Genomic DNA, 12,744 nt, shown 5'->3' with positions numbered 1-12,744 from the left:
TTAGTCAAGGTTTGAACCCACAACCTTCAGTCTTCACAGAAGCACTTTATCTTCCTGAGCTAATGAGCTGGTGATGAAAGTCTGTTTCTGAGAGGATTTCACTCTTTGTGAGAGATGTCAGGTTTATCAAAATCACCTGAACTACCCAGGGATTGAACCAGCAAACTCAGAACTGCTGACCAGGCCTCTAACAGCCTGAGCTACAGGAGCTGACAGATGCACTTTGTTTCTTTCACATTTCACCCTTTTGAATGGCAACACCCCCAGAAAAAAATATCAATCAAGCCTTGAACCTACAACCTCAAAACTCCTAATCCAAGTGTCACCCTGCTGAGCTAACAGGACAATGACAAGAAAGAGTCTCTCAGAATTTTTCACTTGTTCTTCTGAACAGCAACTTTATAAAGAGTCAAGATTCAAACCCACAACCCCCAGACCAGCTCATCAGATACCTGAATGTCCTGCTTTTGACTCTTTTATCTGAAGAACTGTCTTCAAAACTCAGACCGACTCAAGGATCAAACTCACAATCTCAGAACTTCATGACAGTCCTCCAACACACTGAGCTACCTGGACATCAGGTCTCTGAACCTGAACTTTAGTTTGTGTTTTATTTTGTGCTTTATTTCTTCAAACTGTGGATGTGCGATTTTTTTGCTTTACTTTTTTTTTGCTGTACTTTGGACGATGGTGCACGGCATTAAATGGTGACATAGAAACATTTGACTTGACCTGATTTTCATTATTGTCACACTTTGCCTCTAACTTTATTTGTCTAACTGCACGCAATGAACATTATCCAATCAAACAACATCACAGTTTCTCATTAATGTTTTGATGCACTGCAAGAACCAAAATTACCTGTTTTGGTGATAAATGACCCAAAGTGGCCCGATCATAGTCACAAAGAAAGGACGTGACATCTGTTAGCTCAGTTGGCAGAGCAGGTGCACCATGTATAGAGGCTTTGTCCTCTGCAGTGGACTCGGGTTCGAGTCCCGGTCTGGGGGCCTTTGCAGTGTGTCACTTCTCCTGTTTCCTGTCATATCTTGAATTAAACTGTCAATAAGGGCCAATAACAATACTTTAAATCAAAAGTCAAACCTGCATTTACTGAGACTTTCCTGAGATTAAAACGCTTTGTGTGAAAATAACCTGCTCTGCTGCATTTTAACAACACGCTGCTTGAGTGTCAATGGCCGATTTGTCAATAAAGCTCGTTTGAATCGAGTTGAGGCCGTTTGCCCAATCAGAGGTTGAGACGTCACACTTCCGGTCTGTCTCGTATGGCCCCGGTCAGCCAGCAGCTCTCTGTTTGTCCACCGACATGCTGACGGTCGGACGCTTCGTGTGAGCAGCAGATAAATAAAGTAAGTGCTTCATTCATCTGTTCCATGTTTTCACCGGCTGTCTGGATACTTCGCATGTCGCTCCAGCGACAGTAACCGAGCTAACACTGCTGTCCGTGTGGCTAACTAACAGCTAGCTGCCATTAGCTTGTTAGCTCCGCTGTGTTGTGCCGTGAACAAACCGTTTCAGTGAAGAATGATGGCACTCGGAGTGAAATGAAGCGTTTACGTGAACATTTGGACTCACATAATGTTAAATTGAGGGTCAAGAACGCTTCAAATCAGGGTATTTGACGAGCGTTTTCCATGCTAGCTTAGCAACGCTAGCTAATGAGCACTGATTGAAAGTAACTGAGTGCAGCTGTGCAGCAAGTCTGCATTTAATCAGGTACAAATTAAACTCGTTTGTGTCTAAATCTCAAACAGCCAGTGACGAAATAAACCAGGTTTGATTTCCTCAGGTTCGTTCTTAGGTTCCATATTCTGCTACTTTATAGTTCCACTCTGCTTGTACATTTGATTTAAACACACATAAGTAGGCGAGAGTTGGACTGAAAGTTTATAATTGAGACAGTTGAGTCAAGCAGCTCTTTGTGTGAACTAGTTTTCCTGCTGCTTTATGACTGAACATGTAACACTTGTGTTAAACTTGTCGTGTTCTGCTTTCAGATTCCCTCTATGGCTTCTGGAGCGGGTCCGAGAGCGACGGGCACAGCCGGCAGCCGCTTCCAGCACCGGGAGCGGGTCGCTTCACCCGACCAGATGAGGTCCGTTCTTTTTGCTGTTCCAGTCTCATCCCTCAGAGGGAAGTGAGACTGTGAGAAACATCAGATCCACCTGCAGCCAACACTGTTAGTCACTGTCAGTTTGTCTGCAGATGCTCATTTTGGCGACTTTTTAGAAGTGAAGTGTTTGTGCTTAGCTTTAGCATCCAGTGCTAGTACCTGTCTGACATCATGAAATAAAGACACCATGTTTGATTCAGTTGTTTTTATTGAGCCACAATGTTGAAATGTGTAGTTTTATCCTTTTGTCTAATGCATTTCATGGGAATGAGAGAAATTGGCTTATTTGATCCAAAAATATTGTAGCATTTAAGAGTTGATGTTAATTGTTCAATGACAAAGTGAAATAAAGGTCACAGCTGACAAAGAACATGCAGTCAAATGAAGTTTACTGTTGTCTGCAGTGAAAACAACTCATGAATACAGAATTGGAGACAAACACAGGAAACAAATTCAGACTTGTAGTGAATTTATTGAAATGTTACAAGTACCAAATAACTTCCATACACATTAAACACATTAACATTCAAACATGCTTGAAAAATGTAGAATATGTGTAGAAGAAAACACAGCAGCCTTTCACAATAAAATGTAGTTCAGCTGTTTGAACTCGTCGTCTTCTACAGGAACTGAGACCAAGATGGAAAAAGTCTGTTTTCTTTGTTAGAATGATTTTAAAGTAACTTTCAATATGTCAACCATTAAATCATTTCCAAGTACAACACTGTTATACTTGGAAATGCATTAATAGTTGACATATTGAAAGTGAACAAAGAAAACAGACTTTTTCCATCTTGGTCTCAGTTCCTGTAGAAGACGAGGAGTTCAAACAGCTGAACTACATTTTATTGTGAAAGGCTGCTGTGTTTTCTTCTACACATTCTACATTTAAGCATGTTTGAATGTTAACGTGTTTAATGTGTATGGAAGTTATTTGGTGTAAAAGACATGACGGTGAGTTCCCTCTCAGGATCTGACGCACCTGGAAGAAGAAGAAACAAAGTTAAAGTCGACTGTTAGCAAGAAGAATCTGACAGATAACAAAGTTAGTTCCTCATCACAGGATGGTTTTCAAACGCCTCGTCTGTTCTCACCTGCTACCTTTTCACCAGCGAGTCCTTCAGGCCTCGTCAGCTGGACGGCAGCTGGTTTTAAAGTTCCTGGTCCCGGGGTCGGCCCCTCTTCTCATGGTGCAGGGCTGCGTTTCCTCTGAACGTCTGAAACAAATCAGATGCAGACAGAATCAGACAGAAACACTACAGGCTGTAGAAAGTGACACGAGCCAGCTGAGCCTGGTGTCCCACGTACCTGCTGATGGTTATCGCTGTGCAGCTGCTCGCCTGGCAGATCTACTACAGCAAGAAGCTGCTGGACCAGAGGTTCACCTGCACACAGGACCAGAAGAAGAAATCAGCTCATCTCAGCTTCTGTGAGGACAAAGAGGAGCGACTCCCAAAACTGTTGTGCTCCTCTGTCACCTGTTTCTACATTTCTGTTAGAATTGTCCTGGACTGCTGCCGTCCGTCTGTACATGAATCCTCTCGGCCTTTTCATCATTCACACGCTGGAACATGGAAGCTGCTGGTATGGAAACATTAATACATTTAAATCAGACTGGATGGTCTGTCAGCCGGTTCTGAAGTCATTTAGCACTCAGCCTGTTGTGGAGTAAAAACTCTCCCTATACGGTGAGGCAGTATTATTGTGGAATAAAGCTCACGTGCAGTCAAACGTGGTTTACAACTAGAGTCGACTGTCCAGGTGACGTCTGCTGTGAACAGCAACTCATGAATATATAATGTGGAGCAAACTGTTGGAGGGGCAGATAAACTAACCCACCACAGATGATCTGTTAGAGTCAAAAGTTCAGGACTTCAGGTTCTGTTCAGTTATTTTATTGAAGATTGAGCGTGATGATTTGGAAACGGTTCATTAGGTTTCCTGTAAAAGAAAAAAAACAGAAATAATTAGTAACAAACTCAGACTGGTGACTTTACAAAGGAAATTCATGACTGTAATTTCTACTCTGATTTAACCAACGTGCTCTTTAGCAACACTGGAAGTGCATCAGAAGCGACAGTCGACCATAATGATCATTAAATAGAGACCCAGTGGACCAACAGCCCAACAGATGTGATCCACAAGCCAACAGCAGCTCCCAGAATGTGTCCAAACCTAAAGTAGCATCACGTCCACCAACACCAAGTCATGACATCACTCACCTGAGCAGGTACGCACGCCACACTGAGGAACCAAAGACTGACTGTGTGGCAGCAGCTCAGCTTTATAGGCTGCAGGCGGCTTGATTGGCTGCTGCAGCGGCCGGCCCCCGGAACGTTCCATTTCTGTGGGGGAGTCTGATTCTCTCTGAACAACTGGAGTTCCAACGCCTCAATTCACTGATTCAAACAATCAGTCAGTCAAAGCTTTATTGTCATGCAGTTTCTCCAGGATCAACAAGACAAACACAAACACACAGTCAGAGCTGAATGCTGCTGTCCACCTGTCTGATCAGCAGCTCAGGTGGACACTCTACAGCTCACAGTTTGATCTCAGGACGCTCGCTGGCTTTTGAAGTCCAGCGCTTAGAAATGAAACCTTGAAAGCGCTCAGAGAAGAGACGTGTCCAGTAAAAGTGTGTGAAGAGCCGGACTCTTTCTGAAGCTGCTGCTCAGAAGAAGGAGTGGAAACCTCTGAGAGACTCTTTGCTTGTTGCTTCCTGTGAGCTCAGCAGGTGAAACCAGGGCTGGAGGGGGTCGAGTCCCCTCCCGAGGTTCCTCACAGGTGGAAGCAGGGGGTTATGGGACAATTGTCCACATTGTTTGCTTGCTGATTCTGAGAGAAAATGGACAGATGTTGGACTTGGAGCAGAGTCTCCTGCCACCTGAACAATGCTGTGACCCTGGACCGCACGCTACAAACATTTTATACATGTGAATGTCGTAATGCTTCATCATTTATCCTGAAATGGTTTTATTCAAAAACACACGTTGCAACAGGAGCAAACATGCTGGCAGTCTGGAACAGGATCAGCTCCCTGGACAACCTGGACTCAGGAAACACACCTGCAGCCAATCACACAGAGGGTCACTGAAACAGAAACATGTATGAGGGTCGTAACAAACCCCCCGTTAAAACTACTGACAACAACTCAGCAGGAAGACCAGGAATCTCAGGATTACCAGCAAAAATAACAAAGGCTCAATAATAAAGTGGCAAAGTGTTGAAAACGTCCGACAGCTTTGTGGTCAGGGACGACTACAGGAACTGGGAGGAGCCGCCATGAAACTCTGACATCCAATCAGCTCCCTGGACAACCTGAAGTCCCTCACACACACCTGCAGCCAATCACACAGAGGCTTGTTGGAACACAGACCAACAATAGAAAAAGTGAATAAATGCACCTTCATTCATTCTTCAGATGACTGAGATGTGAACACTGTGACCTGCACAAGTTCAGAGCTTCTCCAGCAGAGCCCCAATATAACTCAGTGGGATGAACTCTTAGAAGTCTACACTTTGTTTTCAAAGCTTTTCAGAGCGGTGTGCCGTTTAGCTCAGTTGGTAGAGCAGGCGTTTCATGTACAGAGGCTGCGGGTTCGAGTCCCGGCATGGCTCCTCCTGTCTGTCAGACCAAAGGTTGAATTTTCCACGTCTGCTCCTCTTCACAGAGTCAAATAGAACAAATCCAACATCCTGATGTCTCCGACTGCCAGCCAGATACTGAACCCACCGTACTACAGGGTCCACTTCACATTTGGACCTCTTCTCTGGACGCTGCTGACTTTCAGCTTTTTAATCGGACTATTATAATAATTGAAGCCAAAGAAGACTTGAACCCGCAACCTCCGGACTACTAACCAGGCTTCTATCACACTGAGCTAACAGATCTGACTGCTGCTCTTTGTTTCTGTCACATTTCACTGTTTTCACCCACGACCTGAAAACCTGCAGCCCTGGTTTCACCTGCTGAGCTCACAGGAGGACGAGAGCAAAGAGTGCAGTGTGTGTGTGCAGCCACCAGAGGGCGCTCTGCCCCTGCAGATATGTGTTGGGTCTGTTGGTGCTCTGCAGAGAGACAGCATGGAGCAGGAGGAGCTGCCCAAACCAACGAAGAAGAAGCTGGAGGAGGAGGAGGACACACTGGAATGTGTTTGGGGTTTTTTTTTTTTCAATGAAAGTTTTTATTTAACATTTGTAAAAAGTACATTCAGACAGAACAGGCACTGAGTGACAGACATATAAAAAGGATTTTAAAAAACTGCATCAAGGAGAAAAATGTTGGTGTGTTTTTCTGGGATCTTGTGAGAAAGTGAAGTATTGAACATCAGTATTGAGGTGAATTAAAGGAAGATGTCAATCAAAGTGGAGAATTAGTAGAAATGGCGGCTTGGTTTGTAATGAAAGGAGCGAGAGGAGGCTCAGACCCGGTGTCAACATCTGTCACCTCCTGCTGAACACCAACATCACTCGGACACACAGGAAAACATTCTTCATGTAGAACAGCTGCTGAATTATCAACAAGGGCCAAATAATGCAGAATGAGTCAGAGACAGAGTTTCACACAGTTTATAAAGTGGCTCACTGAACTGACATCTGATCCACATTCACAATATTCATGTCAGGTTCTGAACTCGTGTTGCTGTTTGGTCACAAAAATGTGAATTATTTGTATTTTACAGTAAAACAAACTCAGTCTGATTCACAGGAACAAGTTTTCAATAGCTGCTGAACTGAGCAGCTCGTTAACACAGTTCATCATCAGTCTGTTCGTCACTTTAATAACTAAAAGATAAACACTTTCAAATCAGGTGATCAGCTTTAAAATACACATATCAAAGTTCTCAGTCTATATGGTGACATAAACACCTAAACTGCTTTAATCTGGCTCATAAATGATCAATACAGGATCAATAAATAATAAAAACCATGTTTGATCTGTATCTTATTGTATTTCATCTGTTAGTGGTAATTAATTCACTTTGATCTGAGAATGAACGAAAAACACCAAAATACTCATCAAAACCTTTAATCGCTGGATGTCAAATAGAAAAATGCATCAATGTGACATCATCGTTTCACACACGGTCGTCCAATCAAAGGTCCAAACACTCATGATGTCATCAAGCACCAGTTCTTCAGATTCAGGATGTTTCAGCTGAAGTTATGAGGGAGACGTCAGGTCACAAAGAAACACTCGTTCATTAATCTGAGAGTTATTAATGATCATCATCAGAGAAGCTACAGACAGAAACAGACAGAAACAGACAGAAACAGAAACAGACAGAAACAGACAGAAAGAGAAACAGACAGAAAGAGAAACAGACAGAAAGAGAAACAGACAGAAAGAGAAACAGACAGAAAGAGAAACAGACAGAAACAGAAACAGACAGAAACAGAAACAGACAGAAACAGACAGAAACAGAAACAGACAGAAACAGACAGAAACAGAAACAGACAGAAACAGAAACAGAAACAGAAACAGAAACAGACAGAAACAGACAGAAACAGAAACAGACAGAAACAGAAACAGAAACAGACAGAAACAGAAACAGACAGAAACAGAAACAGACAGAAACAGAAACAGACAGAAACAGACAGAAACAGACAGAAACAGAAACAGACAGAAACAGAAACAGACAGAAACAGAAACAGAAACAGAAACAGACAGACAAACAGAAACAGACAGAAACAGAAACAGACAGACAAACAGAAACAGACAGAAACAGAAACAGAAACAGACAGAAACAGAAACAGACAGAAACAGAAACAGACAGAAACAGAAACAGACAGAAACAGAAACAGAAACAGACAGAAACAGAAACAGACAGAAACAGACAGTTTCAGGAGCTCCTCGGTGTTAAAGTCTCGCTGGTTGGAGGATCATCTTCCGTTTGTGCGGCTGCTTCCTGCTGAACTTTAACCTGCCGACTGTTTGCATAGTGACAGAAAGACGAACAGGAACCCTGAAAACATCCAGCAGACCAACAGAGGAGAAACGTTCCTCAGACGCTTCTAACGACCAAACTGATGTTTCCACATCAGCTACAAATTATACCAACATTTCATAAAATCACCCGTCAGACTCGTCCAGTCCAATGATCCAGACGGAACATCAGACACCTGCTGCTGAAAGTTGAAGGATCAATAATCAGCCTCATTAACAGCTGATCACGATCAATAGACTCATGTGATGCGTTCGGCCGTGTGGCAGCGACTTTTACTCTTTATTCTTCCCTGAAAGCTAAAAATGTGGAAAGACTCATGTCGTGTTTTAAATCACACTGTTTATTAAAACTCCTTCTCAACAGAACATCAGAAATCTGGACTCAGTTATGTTCTGATGGTTCTGACGGATCATTCAAACAAACAAATGTTTTTTAATCAGGAAGGACCAGTTCAGAGTTCAGAGTTCAGCCCGGATGATTCTAATTATCTCCCTGAACATTAATAAATAAATCTGAACGATGGCGCCGAGTTCAGCTGCAGAACCTCTGACGGGTCGATGAGTTCTGGATCATATTATAATACACGCTCAAGTCGTCGTTTGTTAGTTTATTTGGCTCTGTGACTTTGGACTGAACCAACATCAGAACCAGCACTTTGAGACTGGACCTGATGAGCAGCTGCTGTCAGAACACCTGACCCGGCGTCCAGGTGAGCGTCAGTTCCTGCAGCCGATCTCCTCCTTGTAGCGGGTCGTCAGCGTGTTGGCCTTGTGCGTCAGTTTGGACAGAACCGCGTGGAGTCCGTTCAGGTGGAAGTGAAACTCTTTCTCCAGGTCGTCGTCCTGCGCCTCCGGCCGCGACACCTCGGCTGCGCCCGCCTTCTCCTTCCGCCGCTCCTCGCCCTGCAGGACGCCCCACTCGATGTCGTTGCGGATGGACTTGAGCAGCACGTACGAGCTGTACATGTCCCCGTCCTGCTGGAAGTAGGCGGCGCCGTTGGTGGCAGCGCTGCTGTTGGCGGCGGTCACCGCTTTCACATTCTCGGCGTCGTCCAGCGGGACGTCCCGCAGCAGGCTGGGCACCATCACCGTCTGGTCCATGTTGTTGACGGCGCCGATGAAGCGGTTCATGGCGTTGAAGAGCGAGTTCTTCTGGTTGTAGGAGTCAGATATCTGCATCATGGTGACGTCACAGTCCGGCCAAACTTAGCCCGCTAATGCTCCTGAGAGGATTATTATGGAGCGGCAGTCAGATCCTGGGTCAGGTCTTAACCAGCTCCTGAGCTCTGAGAGCTGGACCAGGTCACACAGGTGCACTCACAGCTCCATGGACCACCTGCTTCACCTGTCGCTTCACCTGTCGCTTCACCCAGAGAGTCCCAGTGAGGACGCCAGCCCACTGCTTCACCTGAGACACAACCACAGAAGAAGAGAGAGGCTGCTGAGTTCAACAGAGAGAAGAAGACTCAAACACAAACTGTGACTTCAATCAGCTGATCACATTTACAGTTCATGACATCACACAGGACCAGACTCCATTCAACATTTGGCCGATTTTTAATTTTAGTAAATCCGTCTCAGCCTGTGAGTAACAAGTGTAAAGATGGAGGGTCATCACTGGAGCCACACACACACACACACACACACACACACACACTGAAGCAGGAAGTCTCCAGCTGCTTCTGTCTGCTAGCATCAGCAGGCTAAACCAGCTAAACGATTAGCCGACGAGCTAACGGTGCTGAACGTGTTCTGGCGGATGATTTGTCTTCCAGTTAGCGTTAGCCGCATGATGCTAACATGTAGCTCGGAGCTAACAGTGTGGGACAGACGATGCTAATCAGCAGCTAGCTTAGCAGCTTAGCTGTAAACCAGCGGTCCACCGGGATCAGGCATCCATTACCGGACACACCCATCCCCGAGCCGCCGGTCCATCCCGGGCTAAAGAGTGACCGTCCTCCGGTTCGGACCCCCTGAGAGGCACCGCGGGGACATCACGTCCGTCCTCACGGAACCGTGTAACACGACTGACGGATGTGGGTCGAACAGAAACACGAGAACATAAAGAGGAGTCCCGACACGTCCGATAACGGAACCCCCAGCACGTGGTTCGGTTCCGGCATAGTCAGAAAACAGCGGAAAGGTGCGCTTGTTTCCGGTTCTGTTGTACGGGATTAACGCGGGTCTAACAGTGTAACTCTCCTGGTGACCCGGGAGTGGTACCGTCCAGTCCGTCTCACTGAACCTGACTCCGGTACCGTTAGCTCCCCCCGCCCGGTGCCGGCTGAGCTCACCGTGTGTCGGCCGCTGCTCCTCGGTCCTGTCGGTCCTGTGGGCCGCTGGTCTGGTCGGGACGGAGGTCCGGGCGGTGTGCGGCGGTGTGCCGGAGTGTGGGCGGAGACTGTCAGGAAGAGACCGAACCTCCGCACACAGCCAATCACAGGCCGACAGGCCATGCGACGTCACGCCGAACGCTGGAAAATGTTACAGCAGGAGCGTGCAGTCCAGCTGAGTGATGACGTCACTTTACTAACGCCCTTCAGGAACAGTTATTTATTTATTTATTCATTTATTCATTCATGAGTTCATTTGTTTGTTTCAGATTTTTTTTTATTACCAAATGATATTTTATAGTAAAAGTCAACATGAGGATATTTTTAACTTGACATTTTTACGATTAAACAACTTGTACTGAAATGAGTCATACTTCTATCATTTATATTTAATCCACCAGTATTAATATTCAAATCAGAACATAACTAAGTGAATACTACAGGATGAAGTAATGAGGTATTAACTCATGTAAACATTATTAATATGAACGTGTTGCTCCTGGATGTGAACATGTTACTGTCTGTAATAATAATAATAATATATATAAATCAAACACTGTCGGACCTCCACACTCGTTTATTCAGGACATCAAGTGAAATAAACTCAAACACAGTGAACAGTTTGGACTGAAGCGTCGTGAAGTCGAGATCAATAAGCCGTCTGAACTTTTATACTTCAGTAAACATGAAACACATCATCAATATCTCTGTTGTTGTTATTATTATTATTATTATTATTATTATTATTATTATTATGTTTCACTGCAGTTTCATTTATTGTTTCTGACCTGAAGCCTCACAGACAAGAATCAGCACATCACAGTCAAGAAGCTGGAAACTCACAGAACCACAGAACCACTAGTTTCTACACAGAACAACAATAAATACAAGAAGAAGTGTGTGTGTGTGTGTGTGTGTGTGTGTGTGGGGGGGGTGGTCTCCATGGTGACGAGTGTTGGTGTCTCTTTTCCTGTAAAAGAAAGGAAAGAAAAGAGGAAGCAGGAAGAAAAGAGGAAGCAGTGAGAACTGATGAAAAACAACAATGTGTGTGTGTGTGTGTGTGTGTGTGTGTGTGTGTGTTACCTGTCAAACCATCTCGTACTGGTTGGCGTTGATGAAGCGAGACAAGCAGCAGGCCAGAGACGCTCCTATCAGCTGAGAGGAGAGACAGGAGGTTATGATGTCACAGAGCCTTAACCAGCTAAAGCTAAAGCTAATGTACGAACTGACAAGCTGTGAGACACAAGTTGGAATTTCAAGAACAAAAATTTGAACTCTGGGAACAATTTAATTTTAAGAATTTTTTTTTTTTTAAAAAACAAAAAATATTTTAAGAATAAAAACATTTTATTTTAGGAAAAAAATGTTTAAAGAAAAATGTTTAAATTTAAGAAAAAAATGTCAAACTTGTTAGGAAAAAAGTAAAAAAAATCTATAAAAATGTCAAAAGAAGAATTCTGAGCAAAAAGTCAAGAAATGGAAAAAAAAAAGTTTGAGTTTTTTGCAGTGTTCAGTTGAAGTCTGTCCAGGTGCTGTGTGTGTCCAGGTGTGTGTCCAGGTGTGTGTCCAGGTGTTGTACCTGAGAGAATGCGATGCCGAAGGTAACTCCAGCGATGATTCCCATGTTGCTCTCGATGAACGACGTCACCAGCTCGTAGCAGCCCTGCAGACGCAGATTCATTAATCCATCTGCTCTCCACCCGGTGAGAAAGACTGTACCTGACATTCACCTGCCGTCCGTGTGTTTCAGACCTGGTTGTGGACTTTGCGAGCAGCCAGCGTGGCGTTCTTCAGGTCGGACACGCTGCAGTCAGAGAACGTCACGCAGCAGCTGGCAGGAACGCCACCGACAGGGAAATACACAGAACTGAACCAGCTGGTGTAGTTATAGACCCCACAGCACTGCAGCTGCAGGCAGACAGGTAGACAGACAGGTAGGGAGACGGACAGGTAGGGAGACAGACAGGGAGACAGACAGACAGGGAGACAGGTAGGGAGGCAGACAGGGAGACAGACAGGTAAGGAGACAGGCAGGTAGGGAGGCAGGAAGTAGATTATCTGAAGGTGAACTGACATTCTGCTGCCCTCCTGTGGCAGAAACTAATAATGCAGTAATTCACCTTCAGTCAAACTAACAGGACTGAATCCTCTCACAGTCAAAGTGATGACATCATCTTAGGATCGCACACAGTTATTGATTACCTTATTGATTATGAATATAAAGACAGAGAGATAAAGAGACACTGACTCTGCGCTGAACGCCGTCCACAGCCAGACTCCTGTCATCACGTCCGTCATACCGCATCACTGCGTCGCTGAACGTCGTGAGG

At 44.8% G+C, this 12,744-nt stretch overlaps 2 protein-coding genes and 2 long non-coding RNA genes across 11 annotated transcripts in view; 1 reads left to right on the top strand and 3 right to left on the bottom strand.

Moving 5' to 3' along the window:
• The first annotated feature begins 1,219 nt into the window (after nt 1-1,219).
• On the top strand, nt 1,220-2,334 carry LOC119015159. Its single transcript, XR_005073204.1, has 2 exons — nt 1,220-1,370; nt 2,019-2,334. It is a non-coding gene; the product is annotated as an uncharacterized LOC119015159 (long non-coding RNA).
• A 643-nt stretch (nt 2,335-2,977) lies between these two features.
• On the bottom strand, nt 2,978-4,400 carry LOC119015154. 6 transcript variants are annotated; one of them, XR_005073183.1, is made up of 6 exons: nt 4,357-4,400; nt 3,974-4,075; nt 3,613-3,715; nt 3,443-3,519; nt 3,229-3,351; nt 2,978-3,116 (listed from the first exon to the last, which is right to left on the bottom strand). It is a non-coding gene; the product is annotated as an uncharacterized LOC119015154 (long non-coding RNA). The 6 variants fall into 6 exon arrangements; XR_005073185.1 differs by having other exon boundaries at nt 3,970-4,075; nt 4,357-4,389; XR_005073186.1 differs by having other exon boundaries at nt 3,613-3,712; nt 4,357-4,381.
• A 4,001-nt stretch (nt 4,401-8,401) lies between these two features.
• LOC119015151 (mid1-interacting protein 1-B-like) lies at nt 8,402-10,529 on the bottom strand. Its single transcript, XM_037090855.1, has 2 exons — nt 10,376-10,529; nt 8,402-9,489 (listed from the first exon to the last, which is right to left on the bottom strand). Exon 2 carries the CDS (start codon nt 9,261-9,263, stop codon nt 8,799-8,801), a length of 465 nt encoding a protein of 154 aa, XP_036946750.1. The 5' UTR covers nt 9,264-9,489; nt 10,376-10,529; the 3' UTR covers nt 8,402-8,798.
• Nucleotides 10,530-10,971: 442 nt separating this feature from the next.
• LOC119015145 (tetraspanin-7-like) overlaps nt 10,972-12,744 on the bottom strand; it is a 4,945-nt gene continuing 3,172 nt past the window's right edge. Inside the window, exons 5-9 of one of the 3 annotated variants that reach the window (XM_037090846.1) lie at nt 12,663-12,744; nt 12,167-12,322; nt 11,994-12,077; nt 11,498-11,569; nt 10,972-11,384 (exon numbers count right to left, since the gene is read on the bottom strand). The exon at nt 12,663-12,744 is cut by the window's right edge and continues 14 nt beyond it. In XM_037090846.1, coding sequence (XP_036946741.1) covers nt 11,501-11,569; nt 11,994-12,077; nt 12,167-12,322; nt 12,663-12,744 — 391 coding nt within the window. In that variant the 3' untranslated portion in view covers nt 10,972-11,384; nt 11,498-11,500. Of the gene's footprint in view, nt 11,385-11,497; nt 11,570-11,993; nt 12,078-12,144; nt 12,323-12,662 lie in introns of those variants that run through there. The other 2 variants (XM_037090847.1, XR_005073182.1) reach the window with 2 other exon arrangements.

This window comes from Acanthopagrus latus, chromosome 24 (genome assembly GCF_904848185.1).
Source record: "Acanthopagrus latus isolate v.2019 chromosome 24, fAcaLat1.1, whole genome shotgun sequence".
Classification (NCBI taxonomy): domain Eukaryota; kingdom Metazoa; phylum Chordata; class Actinopteri; order Spariformes; family Sparidae; genus Acanthopagrus; species Acanthopagrus latus.
The sequence above is the reverse complement of the archived record's forward strand: the minus strand, read 5'-3'. Positions and strand labels throughout refer to the sequence as shown.

Bases quoted from the DNA above. Each gene is read 5' to 3' on its own strand.
- LOC119015151 (XM_037090855.1), bottom strand. From the start codon at position 9,263: ATGATGCAGATATCTGACTCCTACAACCAGAAGAACTCGCTCTTCAAC.